Source organism: Rhinopithecus bieti, unplaced genomic scaffold (genome assembly GCF_001698545.2).
Source record: "Rhinopithecus bieti isolate Rb0 unplaced genomic scaffold, ASM169854v2 scaffold_16180, whole genome shotgun sequence".
Classification (NCBI taxonomy): Eukaryota; Metazoa; Chordata; class Mammalia; order Primates; family Cercopithecidae; genus Rhinopithecus; species Rhinopithecus bieti.
Window position 1 is genome coordinate 1,239,992 of NW_016808502.1, and position 17,257 is coordinate 1,257,248.

A 17,257-nucleotide genomic window follows, 5' to 3' on the forward strand; every position below is an offset into this window, starting at 1 on the left:
AGGTCACTGTTATCGCCTTGGAAGGCAAGACTTCAGCTGCTGCACTGATGTCTTTTCTCAAGTATGCTCCTATTTTGCAAGTTTAAAATCTTCCTAAAAGGAGAAAAGTAGGAGCCAGGCTCAAGTTGTACCCTAGCACTGGGCAGCATGCCCTCCCTCTGCCAGCGCGTAGGAGCCTGTCATTCTTGCCCGACAGGAAGACGGAACAGGTGCCATCAGTTCCACGGAGTTCCAGCAATCCTCTGAAACCCTGCACACCACCTCCCCCGACACAAAGATCCCCTACCCTCAATAAAGAGCATAAGGTTGTTTCAAAAAGTTTATTGTAAAATTCAAAGCTTCAACAGCAGCGTCCTTTAGAAAACGAAGCATTGCCCGGATCCGTTTTGAAAAAGCAGCGCAGTTGGCTAAGTCCTTCACGCTCCTGCAACTGTACCAAGTCCAGGGCGCCGCTCCTTCCTGCCGAGCGCAGGCTGCTGAGTCACGCCTGCCCGGCCAGTCTGTCCTTCCTGGCCCTGAGGCCAACGTCCTAGCCTAGGCCTTCCTGGGCGAGCAGCCGCTCCAGACACTTGCAGAGTCCTCAGCTCGGGCCAGCCTGGCCCTGCCGCCGCCGGGCCCCTCCTCGGGAGGCCGCGCCTCCTCACTCTCCAGGCGCCCCCCCCGCCTGCCAGTCTCCACGCCGCACTCGGGCACCCTCGGAGGGCCCCTCCACAGAGCCAGCCGCGCTCTAGGCGCCCCGGGGCGTCACCACGTCGATCAGACCAAGGTCCCCGCCGGGCTGTCACTCGGGGAGGGTGATGCTGGGCACCCAGTCGTTAACGCTGCGGCTCTCCTCGCAAAACAGGCTGAGCTTCTCCAAGGCAGGATCCTTCCAGGCGTCCTCGTTGGGGTTCTGCGGAGAGAGAGCAGGGTCAGCCTGGCTGGCCGCGGGCCGAGGCGGGAACTGCACCGGGGCGGGCACCGGACGAGGCTATACTCACCGAAATGAGGATGCAGTGCAGGTCGCCCGGCGCGCCCGCCTCCTCGCCGGCGCCCACGATAGCCGCCAGCCGCTGCACATCGCCCACGCGCACTATGTCGATGTCGTTCTCGCAGCAGAAAGCCTGGATCAGCGTAAAATGGATCTGCAGCGCGATGTCGCCCTCGTCCTCCTCATCGGCAGCCAGCACGCAGAAAGTCACATTGTCGGGGTCCCTGCGAGGGCAAGACCGGGACCAAGGTCAGAACCGGCGAGCCAAGTTCTCTCGCCGCCACCCCTCCCATCCGCCGGTCTCTTCGCCATTCATCCCCGCCCCTGTCTCCCAGCCTGGGCCGCGTCTACACTTACACGTTCAGGACTTTGGCTGACTCGTAGACGCCGGCAGTGAGGCAGCCCTGACGCTGCGCGGACAGCAGCAACTCGTGCAGCGCTTTCCCGGCACCCTGCATCCTGCGGAGGAGCCAGCCAGTGAGCGGGAGACGGCCGTGGGGCGCGGCGGAATCCCGAGCCCCGGCCACGGGGACTCACCCTTGGCTCCCCAACTCCAACCACACTCCAATCCCGGCTCGGCGCCCGCACTCCGGCTCTCCAACCCGGATCTGACGCCCGCACCCCCGGGCTCGGCTCCTATCCCGCGGATTCCCACCCTGGAGAACCCAGACGGTCGCCGACTGACCAGCCGCTTTCTCAGCGCCCTGAAACCCACCTGTCTGTGCTTTCTGGAACTGTGTCCTGGCCGCGGACTTCTTCCAGAGTCATAGTGCGATCAAACAGCAGCAAGTTATCCACAAGCGGAGAGCGCGGAGGGGACGCGGACGAACACCCTGAGACCAAGAGCTCAGGACGGCGCGCCCACCACCAGCGAGTGCGCCCGGGCTACGCTGCGCGTCCTTATATAGGCTGGTGGGTGCGGCGCCGCCAGCTGGCGCGAGGCTGCGCGCCTATTGGCCGGCACCCGCTTTCTGATGTAAATGAGACGGCGAGCCCGCGGCTCGTGCCAGAAGGCCACGTGGGGAGGGGTGCGGGGGATGACAATGCCTCAAATCTGCCGCTTTTGTTGGGGTGTTACCAGGCAGACTGGAGCCTGCAGATTTCATCTCGCCTGGCTTTTTTTTTTTTTTTTTTTGAAATCATAAAAAAAAAAAAGAAAAAAAAAAAAAAAAAAAAACCAATCCACAAAACCTTGTTGCTAATATGATGCTGCAATTTGCGAAAAGCACCTTTATAGAATCAAAAGGAATTTTATTTCCATTTTTTATTGCTATCTTTCTATTTCTTTTCTTTAATTTGAAGTTTATGAGACTTTTGCATTGGAGCAGGAAATTAAGGTAAAAACAGCGCCAGTTAAAGGCTTGCAAAAGGCAGTAGGCACAGCCCCCTGCAGCTGACCACTAGCGTCCGGAGCACGCTGGTAATGCCTGCCAGGCATACTCAATGTGTACATTGAGTAGTAGCTGGAAGATCTTACCCCACCTCCCCGCCCTTGGCCGAGAGCGGCAGGGCGCCGGAGAGGGGGGCGGGCGGGGGCGAGCAGATTGCGGCCGGCGCACGCCGCTCGTTTGCATTTCTATGGAGGGCGCACAATAGCAGAGGTCTGGCGTGTGGCGGTTTGCAGTAGGGACAATCGAGGCTTTCTCTTCATAGCAACACTGTCCACCTGCCGCCGGGTGGGGTGGGCAGCCCCCGCCGCGCGTGGGGGTCGCCGGGCTGCCTGGCGCGTGGGGTCGAGGCTGAGTGCCACTCCGTGGTCCCTGAGTGCGCGCCGCCTGTACTGGCCCTGCTACATGTAATTCCCTTCCACCCGTTCCTCGCACGGGTGCCGCGCAGCCGCGCGAGTTGGGAAGAACGGAGAGCTGCTGCGCAGTCTTAGCGACTGGACGCCCTCTGGCCGGGACCCCGCGGCTGCGGCCCTTGGAGCTTGGGGAATGTAGTTTGGAATCTCTTTCCCGGGGCGCCATCTACAGGCAGGTTAAAAAGATCCTGAATCCCTTTTCTCCTCCCCACCCCCAACACACACACCCTTGCATTGGCCTGGCGCGGGGGAAGGGCGGTGGAGGGGGTCGGCCACTGAGCTGCCCGGCCGGGCCCACTGAGCCCTGTCCAAGCTGCGCATTAATAGGAACCCCAGTAAGGGCTCCAAAACGCATTCAGGTGGGGCTGCAGTTACCCTGGGGAGTAGAGGGCAAAAGGAGATTCCCATCCAGTACTGATGGAGTAAGAGCCGCTACGTCTTATGTCGTGTTGAAATATTTTAATTACTTAAATACGCATATGTAAAAAGCCTTTTTTCCGGCAATAGAATAAAAGTCTGGAAGAGATCTTGAAAGAGTTTAATAGGCTAGAGGTTGCTGCCGCTTGACCATACACGCTGGCACTTTCAGAGGATTCACCCTCTGACCGCAGCACTTTTGGTGTCTGCGCCTTCTGTTCTACGTGGAAAGGCGCGCTGGGGACACCTCAATGCTCCCCTTTTTTGGGTGAGGCCTTGGAGACTGGCCGGGACAGTGGCGGGCCGGGTGGAGTGGATGGAAACCCGGACCCTGCCGCAAGACTGGGGCAATAATGGGAAAGTAAACAACGCCGAGGCTTTCTTTGTTCCTTTCATTCAGGCTTTCTTCACGTGGGTGGTGAATGTACAAGGTACTTCTGAACTTGTTATGGGGAAGTTTTCATTCTGCGCTTACAGGCAGGCACTTCTGCCAAAGTGAGAAACTGGCGTCTTGCGCCTCCCAGCGGCTTCCAGGCAGAGGAGAGCTGCAAAAGCCCGGCCCATCCTGGATTGTAAGAATGAAGAACTTGCTCTCCTAGCATTTCTGAACTCCAAAGGTGTCTCCTAAGGACGGGGGCGTAGGTGGAAGCGGGGCCAGGAGGCATTAGGCCCCGTTTGTTCGCTAGTTTCTTTTCTTTCTTTCTTGGTGTATAAAATGATGATATGCCTTGATTGGATAAAATATGTTAATTTTAAGTGATTGGAACATAGGTATTACTCTTCTAAAACGATTAAACTTTTCTTTTCTTTTCTGAGATGGAGTCTCGCTCTGTCGCCCAGGCAGAGTGCAGTGGCCGGATCTCGGCTCACTGCCACCTCCACCTCCCGGGTTCAAGCGATTCTCCTGCCTCGACCTCCCGAGTAGCTGGGACTACAGGTGTGCCACCACGCCCGGCTAATTTTTGTATTTTTAGTAGAGACGGGGTTTCACCATGTTGGCCAGGCTGGTCTCAAACTCCTGACCTCGTCATCTACCCACCTCAGCCTCCCAAAGTGCTGGGATAACAGATATCAGCAACCTCACCCAGCCTACTATTAAACATTTTTTTTTTAATGTATTAGTTACAGGTCTCCAGGAAATGCTGGAAATAAAATTTACTTAAATGCTAGCACTCCACCCCTCCAATTTATAACACTAAAATCTGCGCACATGCCAGGCCAGAGAAAACAAAGGCTAGGCCTGAAGCCTCAGCCCCTCCTCCCAGAGGAAGGCCACTACTGAATACTCCCGACTTTGGATCGGGGGTGGGTGCATTTCCAGTCCCTCCTGAGCTAGCTGGGACCAGGAGGGATGATTGACAACCCCTGGGGCTGTTCCACTCTGCTCACATTTTTAAAGTATTCAGTTTCAGGAAACTGCCTTTTTGACACATGATACAGCACCATTTTGCTTTATTAGGTCAGTCCCAATGGCCCCAAAGCCTCCATCTCAATTAGGGAAGAACCATTTTGTCTGCAGGCAAAGTTGGCCTTCCAGCAGACTCACCACCATGTGTCTTTGGTTCAGACACACGCTCAAAGCTTCTGGGCCTGGGATGCACTTGTGTTGAGGAGTGGGCAATGCCCACTAGAAGAAGTTTGAGGATCCGGAATGTCCCACTACACAGCTTTGTGGCCACAGCGCTCCCAAGGGACTTGGCCTGCTCTGTGCTTCAGGTCATAGGTGGCTGAGATGTTGTCCTGAGCTTCCTGTGACTGCACCCCTAAACCTTCCCCTAAATCTCAGTAATGCAGGTGATGGTGACTTACTTAAAGGGAAATCCTCAGAGATACTCTATTTTAAACCCTTTTTGGAAATGTTTAGAGTTGAACTGTTTTTATTAACACATTCTCTGAAATGTGCTTCTCATTCTTTCATGGCTTGACTAGGTCATTGATGGGCAGATGTCTTTCATTTGGGTACAGAAGGAAATGAGCTTTAAGTAAGCAGTACGCTTTAGGAGACATTCTTTGTTGCATTTTCACAAGTTACTTATGTGTGGAGAGTGCACAACATTGTTATTAAATAGCAGGTGTATGCCCTTATCCTACCCAAGCAATGTGCCAGAAACCACTACCATCCAGCCAGAGGCTGTGGGATGCAAGCTACTGGTTGCACATCAGCCCTGTGCAGGCTGCAGGTGGGATTTCTTTGGCCTGTGAGGTGTCTTAGGCAAAGTCAGATTCACTGCCACTTTTCAAAATTAGCCGCGTTCATATAAACATCTGGATTTCTAGCTTCTCTTGGAAAATGGGTAGATTTGGCCATGATATTCCTAGAGTCCGCTCCCCACCTTGGTAATCTTCAGCAGGGATCGGGGGCACTGGGATCCCGCATTGGGCACTGCTCTCCCATTCACCACAATCCCCACCAGACCCTAGCTGAGGACACCCTGCTGCTGTGTTCATTTACATCACCTTCCTGTCACCTGCAGATGTTTGCTCTTGCAATCAAGAAACTGAAGTCTGAAGCACAAAATAAAGGGGCCAAGTTCCTAAAGATGAAACCAAAAAGGTTAAGCATCATTTGTGTCTCAGCTTGTGCAGGACAATGTCCTATGTCAGCACAGGGCTCTTGGAGCACTCTAGGCTGGCCTCTTTCCAAATGGTTTCCTGTTGTCCTCACTATTCCCCCCCCATCCACCCCCTTCTCGAGCCAGAACAAGTCTCCTCGGGGGTCCTCTGTTGGGATTTTTTTTTTTTTTTTTTTTGGTCCAAAAAAACTCTTGAATGATAGGGGCAGCAGTAAGTCAGTGACAATACTACAATAACTCAAAAAGAAGCCAAGTTTTCATATAGGACACATAAAAACTATTACTTAAAACCCAGCAGGTGCATCTCAGATGCCTTCCAGCATCTGAAGGACACCATTGCATTGGCCCTCACCACCACCGTGTCCTCCTCCTTACTCTGGGTGAAGTGTGGATCTGCACATGGGATAGGCTTCAGATGATCACTGAGACAAGAAACAGGAAGCTGAGAAAGGAGGACACCTCCCACACACACACCTAGCAAAAGCTGGACATTTCTGGTCAGTTGTCCTTATGGAAAGACTTTCTGGAAGGAGCAGTTATTCTTGGGTAAGCACTTACATAGCATGAAAGAGGTTAACATTAGCCCAGGGAAATCCTTCAAAGTAATTGAGGGGGGAAGATACATTATTTATGCATTTGTTCCTTTCTCCAGCAACAGTAAGGAATGATTCATGGCACCTGTCAGTCCTAGGCAGTGACAGACACCAGCCCGCACTGTAGCTGAAAACCCTTGAGAAGCCACAGCTGTGCGGTCTTCCCAGCTTGACTCCACACCCAAGTCATCTGAACCTTGGTTTCCCAACCCAGGAAATAAAAATTGTGCCCTTTATTTCTCATGAACCTTATTGGGGTCTTATAAGGTTGCTCCTGGTCGCCATTCGGCCCACAGATGCGTTTAGCTTGGTGGACAGTGTCCCGAAAGACTTACAAATTCAAGTCTGACTTGTTCATTTGTGTAGGGGATGGCACACATCCTCTCTGTCACCGTCAGCATGTCCCAAAGGTCACATCAGGCCCGCTGGCATGTGTATGCCCTCTCTGGCATTTGCCTGGTCCCTGCAGGCATTTGGATTAGCAGTAACCTTTCTTTTCTAACAGAGTTCTGGAAGTGTTTACACGTAGCATGTAATAGAGTAATAGAACCACAGAACTTCCAAAGTAAAGCCTTCCTTCTTTTACATTCCAAAAGCTAAAAGGTACCTCCAAAAGGCACTCTGACATTGGAGTTTAAACTTTGTGGAGCAGGACTCAAAGCTGGGCTTAGCTGCTTGCTAACTTTGACCTTGAGCAAAGAGTTAGCAGATGATTTAAAGTGTAAGGTAAAAAGAATCCATGCTTGTTAGCCCATTAAATACCCATTAATTGAGCTCTCCAAAAAAAGCCATTCAAAAATGTATATGACAATCAAATATTTATTGCAACATTTCTTAAAATAGTGAAAAATCAGAAAAAATTATAGGGGCTAGTGTTAACTCATGGTGTAACCAGAAATGAAACATTATGCAACCATAAAAAGGAGTTCTGAAGAGTAGTTCCTGGCATGATATAATATGAAGAAAGCAAAATATAAAATTGTGCGATTCTAATTTTGCAAAAACTTTCAGCGTACACGACTATCACTGTATAAAGTCACAAAGCAGAAATGGTGATTGTATCTTGGAGTGATGAGATTATAAGTGATTTTTAACTTCCTTCACTATGCTTTTCTGCAATTAAACATTCTGTAATTCAATTTTATTTAACACAAATATATAAAACTTCTCAAATAGAGTAACTTCAGTGCCAGACATCCTCAACCTGACTGCTGTGGAGGTTATTATGCAGAGCAATCTTTGACCATATGGTCACAGATCCAGAAGCCAGACGTCTGTGGGGCTTTGCTCCTGAGACTGTGACCTTTGATTCCTGCACTCCTCCTCTTGCCATCTGATGCTGGTCTGCTGAGTGAAAATCGTCATAACTGTACTCGGAGGTTACCTCTGGTATGACTGGGATGGAATCCCAGGCAACATGCTGGAGACAGGAAGGAAGACCAGCAGCCGAGTCAGAACCAAACACCCTGGACTGCACCTTTCCATAGACATGCGGTTCCGAGGACCCTTGGGGAATCCTCTGCGCACACCGAGGCAAAAGTAGCAATGGAAGAAATTATCTTTCACCCCCTTCTTGGTGAAAATGTCTATTTTCCAGAAATGAATTACAGCAATAAATTATGAAAATTGTTTCCATTGCCTACATAACACAGCAGGGAATTCTACAATTTCAAAACGTGTAATATATTCAATCTGTGCTTGAGACTCCAGAGTAGGATTTTTCAGTGTTTGAGTTGTGTCTGTTTGAGAAGGGTGAGGCGGTCCTTGAGTACACTATTAGTAGTAGTATTGTTATTATTTTATTTACTAGACTTTTCCAGGACTTGCTCTGCACCAAGCACAGTTTCAAGCACTTTGAAAACATCATTTAATTCTCATAACAAACTCATGATGTAGGTGCTATTATCACCATTTTAGGCATGAGGAATCTTGGGCACAGAGAGGTTGAACAATTTGCTCAAGGTCACACAGCTGGGAGGTGGCAAAGCTGGGTGTTTGGAGCTCCTCTCCGAAGCAAGAGGGAACAGATGAACTTCACTGTGAAACCTTTTCTCGAGCCTTTAGAACAAACCATTTGACCAGCAAGGACAAGGAGAGCATCCAGGTGAAAAGGAGGTTTCAAAACCACTTTTGGTTCTCCTCAGGAACCCTGAATCCGACGGGGCCTGTCCCGATATCATGGTTGCAGGGTGACATCTTGTGGTCAAAGAGAATATCGCTTCCAGCCCTAAAAAGCAGACTCTACACTTCAGCTGGCCTAAACCCTTCCAGGCCTGCAAGTGCTGCCCCTTAAGCATGTTTCTGGTGAGCCCGTGGGCTCTCATCACACATGAAGGTTAATATCCAGATGCAACAGACCCTGGTGACAGTGGGCTCAGACCCCATTGTGCCACTGCTGGGGAGCCCCCGAGAAGTCAGGCCAGCTCAGAGGATGCTGCAGTAGGGTTTGGTAGTCAGGGCAGTGCAAACCACCACCACCAAGGAGAACAGACCCAACCGTCAGGGAGCGTTCCTGTGTCAGCTGTAATACCCATGCCCACTTCACAGGTAGGAGTACTCAGTTTCAGGGAGATTAACGACGTACCCAAAGGCACACAGCCAGTGGTGGAGCTGGGATTCTAGCCACATGTGCCAGGCCTCCAGCCTCAGGTTCATCAGGCCACACCATAGGCAGAACACTGGCTCACAGCTGAACAGCTACCCTGGGGCACAGCCTCCCATGCAACTCAGCTGTGCTTGGGAGGATCAGGCAGGGTGTATACCCTGCTTTTCTTACAAAATCAGGAATGCGGCCGGGCGCGGTGGCTCAAGCCTGTAATCCCAGCACTTTGGGAGGCCGAGGCGGGTGGATCTCGAGGTCAGGAGATCGAGACCATCCTGGCTAACATGGTGAAACCCCGTCTCTACTAAAAATACAAACAATTAGCTGGGTGAGGTGGTGGGCACCTGTAATCCCAGCTACTCGGGAGGCTGAGACAGGATAATCACTTGAACCTGAGAGGTGAAGGTTGCAGTGAGTGGAGATCGCACTGTTGTGGAATCAGGATGACCAGAGATAGACCTTTAGGTGTATTCAGGAGGATATATNTGGCTCACTGCAAGCTCCGCCTCCCGGGTTTACGCCATTCTCCTGCCACAGCCTCCGGAGTAGCTGGGACTACAGGCGCCCGCCACCTCGCCCGGCTAATTTTTTTGTATTTTAGTAGAGACGGGGTTTCACCGTGTTAGCCAGGATGGTCTCAATCTCCTGACCTCGTGATCCGCCTGTCTCGGCCTCACAAAGTGCTGGGATTACAGGCTTGAGCCACCGCGCCCGGCCTAAACCTCTTTTCTTTATGATTATACAGAAAGTTAGTGCTGTGAAGTGGAGCTATGAAATGCCTTCAAGGCCTTTTCCCCACTGTCTTGGCAACCAGCACCCACGTTCTTTTCATGAAAATATCTGAAAGCCTTTGTGAATTTTCCCCTGGAAATGGACTTTTCTTCTTTTACTACATTACCAAGCTGTGACAAAGATAACTGAGAATGTAGAAGCAGGTTCAGAAGTGGGTAAAAGACAGAGGTCGGGAGAGTTGGGAACGTGTAGAAGACAGCAAGATGAGGAAAAGTTTGGACCACTGAAAAGAATTGTTAAATACTTGTGATGAGAAGGCTGACAGAAGGATGGACAGCGAAGGCCAGACTTAAAAGGTCTCAGATGAAAATGAGGAATTTCCTGTGAACAGGAGCCAAGGTTACATTTGATTGGCCTTAGCCTGGAGATCTGTGAAACTACAAAATGGGGGTGATGATTTAGGATGTATCTGGTGGAATGAACATCTTGGCAGCATAGCTCAAGAGGTGTCCTCTACGTTCGACAGCCTATGTTCTTATGTGCAACCTAAGAAATGACCTCAAGTTGCAACTTCTATTTAAATGGGAAGGGGAGCTCAAAAATTTGAAGAATTTACAGCCTAGCCAAGTGGTCACAAAGAAAAGCTGATTTTCAGGGGGAAAATTCAAGAACACTTAAGAATATTTGCGTAAAAAAGAGCCTAGTGCAAATAGCCAAGACTGTGGGGAAAAGGCCTTGATGGCATTTCAGAGACCTTTGCAACAGCCCTTGCTGTCACAGGCCCTGGGGCCTAGGAGAGAATGGTTTCCTGGGCCAGCTCCTGTGGCCTCGCTGCTGTGTGCATCCTCAGGACACTGCTGCCTGCATCCCTGCAGCTCCAGCTCCAGCCATGGCTGAAAGATACACAGGTACAGCTTGGGTCACTACTTCAGCAGTGGCTCCAAGCCTTGATGGCTTCCACATAGTGTTAAGCCAGGAGGTCCACAGAGCAAGAGACTAGAGGCTTGGGAGCCTCCGTCTGTAGTCCAGAGGATGTACAGAAAAGCCTGGGTGTCCAGGGAGAAGCCTTTCCAAGAGGCAGAGCCTCATGGGAAACCTTTACTAGGGCAAGAAAGAAGGGACACATCAGGTTGAAGCCCTCACACAGGGAGCACCATCCTTCAAACCCCAGATTCATAGACCCACCAACAGCTTACCCCCTCAGTGTGGAAAAGCTACAGGCACTCAACACCAGCCCTGTCCATGAGGGCAGCCACAGGGGCTGATCACTGCAAACCCACAGGTGGAGATCTGCCCAAAGCCTTGGGAGCCCAGCCCTCACACCCCTGTGCCGTGGATGTGGGACAAGGATTCCAAAAGGATGATTTTGGAGCTGTAGGATTAAATGACTGGCCTGCTGGGTTTTGGAGGTTCATGTATCCTGTGAATCCCATCGGTGTTTTGTTTTTCTTTCTGACAATTTTTCTTCTATTGGCTGGGAATACTTACCTGTTGCCTGTACAATCATTGTACCTTGGAAATAGTTAACTTGCTTTATAATTCAGAGGCTCATGGGCAGAAGGGACTATATCTTTGTCTCAGATGAAACTTTGGGCTTTACACATTTGAGTAAATGCTGGAATGAGTTAAGATTTGGGGGACTGTAGGGAAGGCATCATTGTATTTTGCATTGTGAGAAAGACATGAGATTGGTGGGGGCAGGGACAGAATAATATGATTTGGCCCTGTGTCCCACTGATGTGGAATTGTAATGGGAGATGTTAAAGGTGGGGGCTGGTGGAAGGTGATTTGATCATGGTGGAGAGTGGAGGTTGGAAGGTAGGGGTGGTGGGGAGAATTGGGGGGAGTTATGGTGGGATTGAGGGGGAACGGCAGGGGTTGGGGGCAGATCCTTCACAAATGGTTAAACACCATTTCCTTAATGCTGTCCTTCTGATAGTTCTCTTCATGGTTTTGTAGCTATGAGTTTGAATGAATATTGTTCTGCTGGGTTTTGGTTGTGCATTGGGCCTGTGGTCCCATTTGTGATATTTTTCTGGGAAATTTCTTCCCTTTGGATTGAGAAGGCTTACCCAATACCTGTACCATCATTGTACCTTTAAAGAAAAGCACTCTGTTTTAACTTCAGGGGCTCGTAGGCAGAAGAGACTGTAGCCTTGTCTTGGATGAGACTTTGAACTTTTTATATTTGAGTTAATGCTAGAATGAGTTAAGGCTTTTGGAAACTTTTGAAAAGGCATGATTCTATTTTACCCTGTGAGAAGGACATGAGATTTGGAAGGGTCAAGGTCGGAATAATATGGTTTGGCTGTGTTTCCCTACAAAAACTCATGTGGAACTGTAATCCCAAATTTTGGAGGTGAAGGCTGGTGGGAGGTGATTTAATCATGGGTGAGAGGAGGGTGGGGGAATAAGGAAAAAGGGGTGGGGAGGGTCGGGAGGAATAGACTGGCCATAGGGTGGTGGGAGGGTGGTGGGTAGTAGGAGGGGGGAGTAGCCTGCTGCAGAGGCAGAGGTTCATGGAAAGCTACTAAGGCAGTGCACCTGTGGCTTTGCAGGCTTTAGCCCCATGGCTGCTCTCATGGGCTGGGCTGGTGTTGAGTGCCTGTAGCTTTTCCATATTGAGGGTGTGGGCTGTTGGTGGGTCTACGAATCTGGGGTCTGGAGGATGGAGGCCTCCTGCATAGGGGCTCCAAGCCCATATTTTCCTTCTGCACTGCCCTAGTAGAGGTTTTCCAAGAGGCTCTGCCTCTGCATCAGGCTTCTGCCTGGAAACAGTAGGGGGTGGAGGTGTGTTGCGGGGTAGATCCATCACCAGTTGTTAAGCACCATCTTCTTGATGCTGACCTTGTGATACTGAGTTCTCATGAGATCTGGTTGTATAACAGGGTGTGACACCTCTTTCCTCTCTGTGTTGCTCCTACTCCTGCCATATGCAACATTTTATTGCTGCTTGTCCTTCTGGTATAATTGAGGCTTCCTGAGTCCTCCCAGAAGCAGAAGTTACTATGCTTTCTTTACAGCCTACAGAACTATGAGCCCCTTTTCGTTGTGATCATACAGAAATTTAGTACTGCAAAGTGAAGCTATGAAATACCTTCAATGACTTTTCCCTTTTCCCCATTGTATTGGCCATTATTAGCACAGGTCTTTTTAATGAAAAGATCTGAAGCCTTCTTGAAGTTTGCCCCTGAAAATTGACTTTTTTTTTCCTTCTACATTGCCAGGCTATGAAAAAGATAGCTGAAAATGTAAAAGCAGGTTCAAAGTGGCTAACAGCCAGAGGTTGGAGAGTTTGGAGGACTTGAAAGAAGACAGGAAGATGAGGGAAAGTTTGGACCATTGTAGAGACTTGTTAAATCGTTGTGATTAAAATGCTGACAGAAGGAGGGGCAGTGAAGGCCAGGCTTACAGGCAACGTTACTTTTGTTTTGCTGTAGCAAAGAATGTGACTGCAGGGTGACCTTGCCCTAGAGATCTGTGAAACTTGGAACTTGAGGGTGATGATTCAGTGTGTATCTGGTGGAATGAACTTCTAGGCAGCACATCTCAAGAGGTGTCCTGTCTGTGTCAAACAGCCTGTGCTCTTTTGTGTGACGGAGGAAATGACCTCAAGTTGGAACTTATATTTAAATGACAAGCAGAGTTCAAAAGTTTAGAACATTTGCAGCCTGGCCAAGTGGTCAAAACAAAAGCTGATTTTCAGAGGGAAAATTCATGATGGCTTCAAAAATTTGCATAAAATGAAGGCCAGTGCTAATAGCCAAAACAGTGGGGGAGAAAGCCTTGGAGGCATTTCAGAGATGTTTGTAGCAGCCCTTGCTGTCACAGGCCCTGGGACCTAGGAGAAAAGAATGGTTTCCTGGGCCAGCCTCATGGTCCTGCTGCTGTGTGCAGCAGGGATGCAGGCAGCACTGTAGCTCCCTGCAGCCCCAGCTCCTGCTCTGGCCTTGTCTCAAAGATGCACAGGTACAGCTTGGGTCACTGCTTCAGAGGGTGCAAGCTATAAGCCTTGGTGGCTTCCACGTAGTGTTAAGCCAGTGGGTGCACAGAGCACTAGTCCAGAGGCTTGAGATCCTCCACATAGATTTCAGAAGATGTATGAAAATGCCTGGGTGTCCAGTCAGAAGGCTGCCAAAAAGGCAGAGCCTCATGAGAAACCTCTACTAGAGCAGTGCAGAAGGAAAATATGGTGCTAGAGCCCCCACACTGGAGGCCACCATCATGCAGACCCCAGATTCAGAGACCCACCAAGTTTTTTGTACCCTTTATGGGTAAAAACTACAGACACTCAACAACAGCACAGCCCATGAAGGCAGCTGCGGGGCTGAACACTGCAAAGCCACAGGTACAGAGCTTCCCAAGGCCTTGGGAGTCCAGCCCTCACACCCTTGTGCCCTGGATGTGGGACAAGGATTAAAAAAGGGTGACTTTGGAGCTGTGGGTTTGAATAACTGGCCTGCTGGGTTTTGGACTTTAATGGGACCTGTAAGTCCCATTTGTGTTTTGTTCTCTCTGGCAAAAATGTTCCTTTTGGCTGCAAATTCTTACTCAATGCCTGGACAATCATTGTACCTTGGAAGTAGTTAACTTGTTTGTATTTCAGAGGCTCAGGGGCAGAAGAGACAGCCTTGTCTCAGATACAACTTTGGGCTTCGGACATCTGAGTAAATGCTGGAATGAGTTAAGACCTTGGGGGACTGTAGGTAAGGCATTATTGTATTTTGCAAATTGAGAAGGATATGAGATTGGGGGAGGCAGGGACAGAATAAGATTTGGCTGTATGTGCCTACAGAAACTAGGTGGAATTGTAATCGGAAACGTTAGAAGTGGGACACGTGGAAGGTGATTTAATCATGGAGGGCAGTGGGTGTTGGAAGGTGGGAATTGGGGAGAATGGGGGGATTATGGTGGGGGTGAGGGGTGAAAGGTGGGTATTGGGGGAGGATCTCTCACAAATGGTTAAATACCATCTCCTTAATGCTTTCCTCATGATGGTGAGTTCTCGTGATGATTCTGGAGCTGTAAGATTAAACGGATACCATCCTGCTGGGTTTTGAACTTGCACTGGGCCTGTGATCCCATTTGTGTTGTTTTCCTGACAAATCTCTTCCCTTTGGATTGAGAAAACTTATCCAATGCCTGTACCATCGTTGTACCTTGAAAAAAAAGAACTCCCTTTTAAATTCAGGGACTCACAGGCAAAAGGGACTGTAGCCTTTTCTCAGATGAGATGTTGAACCTTTTACATTTGTGTTAATGCTGGAATGAGTTAAGACTTTTGGCACCTTTTGAAAAGGCATGAATGTATTTTACTCAGTGAGAAGGATATGATATTCGCGGAATCAAGGTCAGAATAATATGGTTTGGCTCTGTGTCCCTACCAAAACACATGGGAAATTGTAATTCCAAATGTAGCAGGTGGGGCCTGGTGGAAGGTGATTTATTCATGTACTTGAGAGGGGTGGGGTTGGAAGTAAGAAGAGGTGGGTAAGGTGGGGAGGAGTAGGCTGGCAGTACAGTGGTGCAAGGGCGGTGGGTAGTAGGAACGGGGAGTAACCTGCTACAGAAGTAGAGGCTCATGGAAAACCTCTACTAGGGCAGTGCACCTGTGGCTTTGCAGGCTTTAGCCCCCATGACTGCTTTCATGGGCTGGGCTGGTGTTGAGTGCCTGTAGCTTTTCCATACTGAGTGTGGGAGCTTTTGGTGGGTCTATGACTCTGGAGTCTGGAGGATGGTGGTATCCTATGTGGGGGCTCCAGGCCCTTATTTTCCTTCTGTACTGCCCTAGTAGAGGTTTTCCAAGAGGCTCTGCCTCTGCCTTAGGCTTCTGTTTGGAAACAGTGGGGGGTGGATGAGGGGTATTGGGTGGATCCTTCACCAATAGTTAAGCACCACCTTCTTGATGCTGATCTCCTGATACTGAGTTCTCAGGAGATCTTGTTGTGTAAGAGGATGTGGCACCTCTTTCCTCTCTCTGTCTTGCTTCTACTCCTGGAATATGAAACATTTCATTGCCACTGGGCCTTCTGGTATAAATGGGAGGCTTCCGGAGTCCTCCTAAAAGCAGAAACCACTATGCTTTCCTTACAGCCTGCAGAATTGTAAGTCAATTAAACCTCTTTTCTTTCTGTACAAACAGAAAATGCTGCAAAGTGAAGCTATGAAATGCCTTCAAGGCCTTCCCCAATCTCTTGGTTGTTAGCGCTGGGCTTTTTTCAATGCAAATATCTAAAGCCTTCTTGAAGTTCCCCCGATAATGGACTTTTCTCCTTTTACCACATTGCCAGTCTGTGACACAGATAGCTGAAAATGTAGAAGCAGCTTCAGAATTGGGTAATGGTCAGAGGTTAGAGAGTTTGGAGAGCTTGGAAGACGACAGGAAGATGAGGGAAAGTTTGGACCATTGTAATGACTTGTTAAATAGTTGTGATTAAAAGGCTGACAGAAGGATGGACAGTGAATGCCAGACTTAGCAGGTCTCAGATGAAGATGAACTTACTGGGAACAGGAGCAAAAGTTTTTTTTGTTTTGCCTTAGCAAAGAATTTGTCTGCACAGTGTCCTTGCTCTGGAGAGCTCTGAAACTTTGAACTTGAGGTTGAAGATTTAGGGTGTATCTGGTGGAATGAACTTCTAAGCAGCAAAGCTCAAGAGTTGTCCTGCTGGTGTCGAAGAGCCTTGTGGGTATTATGTGTGACCAAAGAAATAGACCTTAAGTTGGAACTTACATTTAAATGAGAAGCAGAGCTTAATCCTTTGTAAAATTTACAACCTAGCCAAGTGGTCAAAAAGAAAAGCTGATGTTCAGGGGAAAAATTCAAGAAGGCTTTGGGTATTTCCATAAAAAAGGAGCCCAGTGCTAATAATTCAAGGCTTTGGGAAAAAGGCCTTGAAGGCATTTCAGAGAGTTTTGTAGCAGTCCTTGTTTTCACTAGCCCTGGGGCTTAGGAAAAAAGAATGTTTTTTGGGCCAGCCCCATGGCCCCAATGCTGTGTGTAGCCTCAGGACACTGCTGCCTGCACCCCTACACCTTCATCTCCAGCTCCAGCCATGGCTGAAAGATGCACAGGTATAGCTTGGGTCACTGCTTCAGGGGTGCAAGCTCCAAGCCTTGGTGGCTTCCACATAGTGTTAAGCCAGCAGGTACACACAGCACAAAACTAGAGGCTTTGGAGCCTTTGTCTAGACTCTAGAGAATGTATGGGAAAGCCTGGGTGTTCACGCAGAACCTTTTCCAAGAGGCAGAGCCTCATGGTAAACCTCTACTCGGGCATTGCAGAACAAGCATATAGGGTGGGAGCCCCCACACAGGGAGGCACCATTTTCCAGACCCCAGATTCATAGACCCACCAACAGCTTGCACCCTTAGTGTTGAAAAGCTACTGGCACTCAACAGCAGCCCAGCCCATGAGGGCAGCTGTGGGGAAAGACCCTGCCATGCCACAGGTGCAGAGCTGCCCAAGACCTTCGGAACCCAGCCATCACACCACACTGTGCTCTGGATGTGGGACGTAGATTCAAAAAATGATGATTTGGAGCTGTAGGATGGAATGACTGGCCTGCTGGA

At 49.5% G+C, this 17,257-nt stretch overlaps 1 protein-coding gene across 1 annotated transcript; it reads right to left on the reverse strand.

The window, feature by feature from the left end:
- Window positions 1-306: 306 nt before the first annotated feature.
- Window positions 307-1,868, reverse strand: GADD45G (growth arrest and DNA damage inducible gamma). The gene is made up of 4 exons (XM_017886791.1): window positions 1,686-1,868; window positions 1,328-1,429; window positions 981-1,194; window positions 307-892 (listed from the first exon to the last, which is right to left on the reverse strand). The coding sequence occupies exons 1-4, from the start codon at window positions 1,736-1,738 to the stop codon at window positions 782-784; spliced, it is 480 nt and encodes a 159-aa protein (XP_017742280.1). The 5' UTR covers window positions 1,739-1,868; the 3' UTR covers window positions 307-781.
- Window positions 1,869-17,257: the final 15,389 nt, after the last annotated feature.

What these genes read in the sequence shown, in the direction of transcription:
- GADD45G (XM_017886791.1), bottom strand. Translation starts at nt 1,738, where the DNA reads ATGACTCTGGAAGAAGTCCGCGGCCAGGACACAGTTCCAGAAAGCACA. An exon ending in GTTCCAGAAAGCACAGACAG is followed by an intron (nt 1,430 to 1,685) that starts GTGGGTTTCAGG and finishes GCTCCTCCGCAG; the next exon opens with GATGCAGGGTGCCGGGAAAG. An exon ending in TCAGCCAAAGTCCTGAACGT is followed by an intron (nt 1,195 to 1,327) that starts GTAAGTGTAGAC and finishes TTGCCCTCGCAG; the next exon opens with GGACCCCGACAATGTGACTT.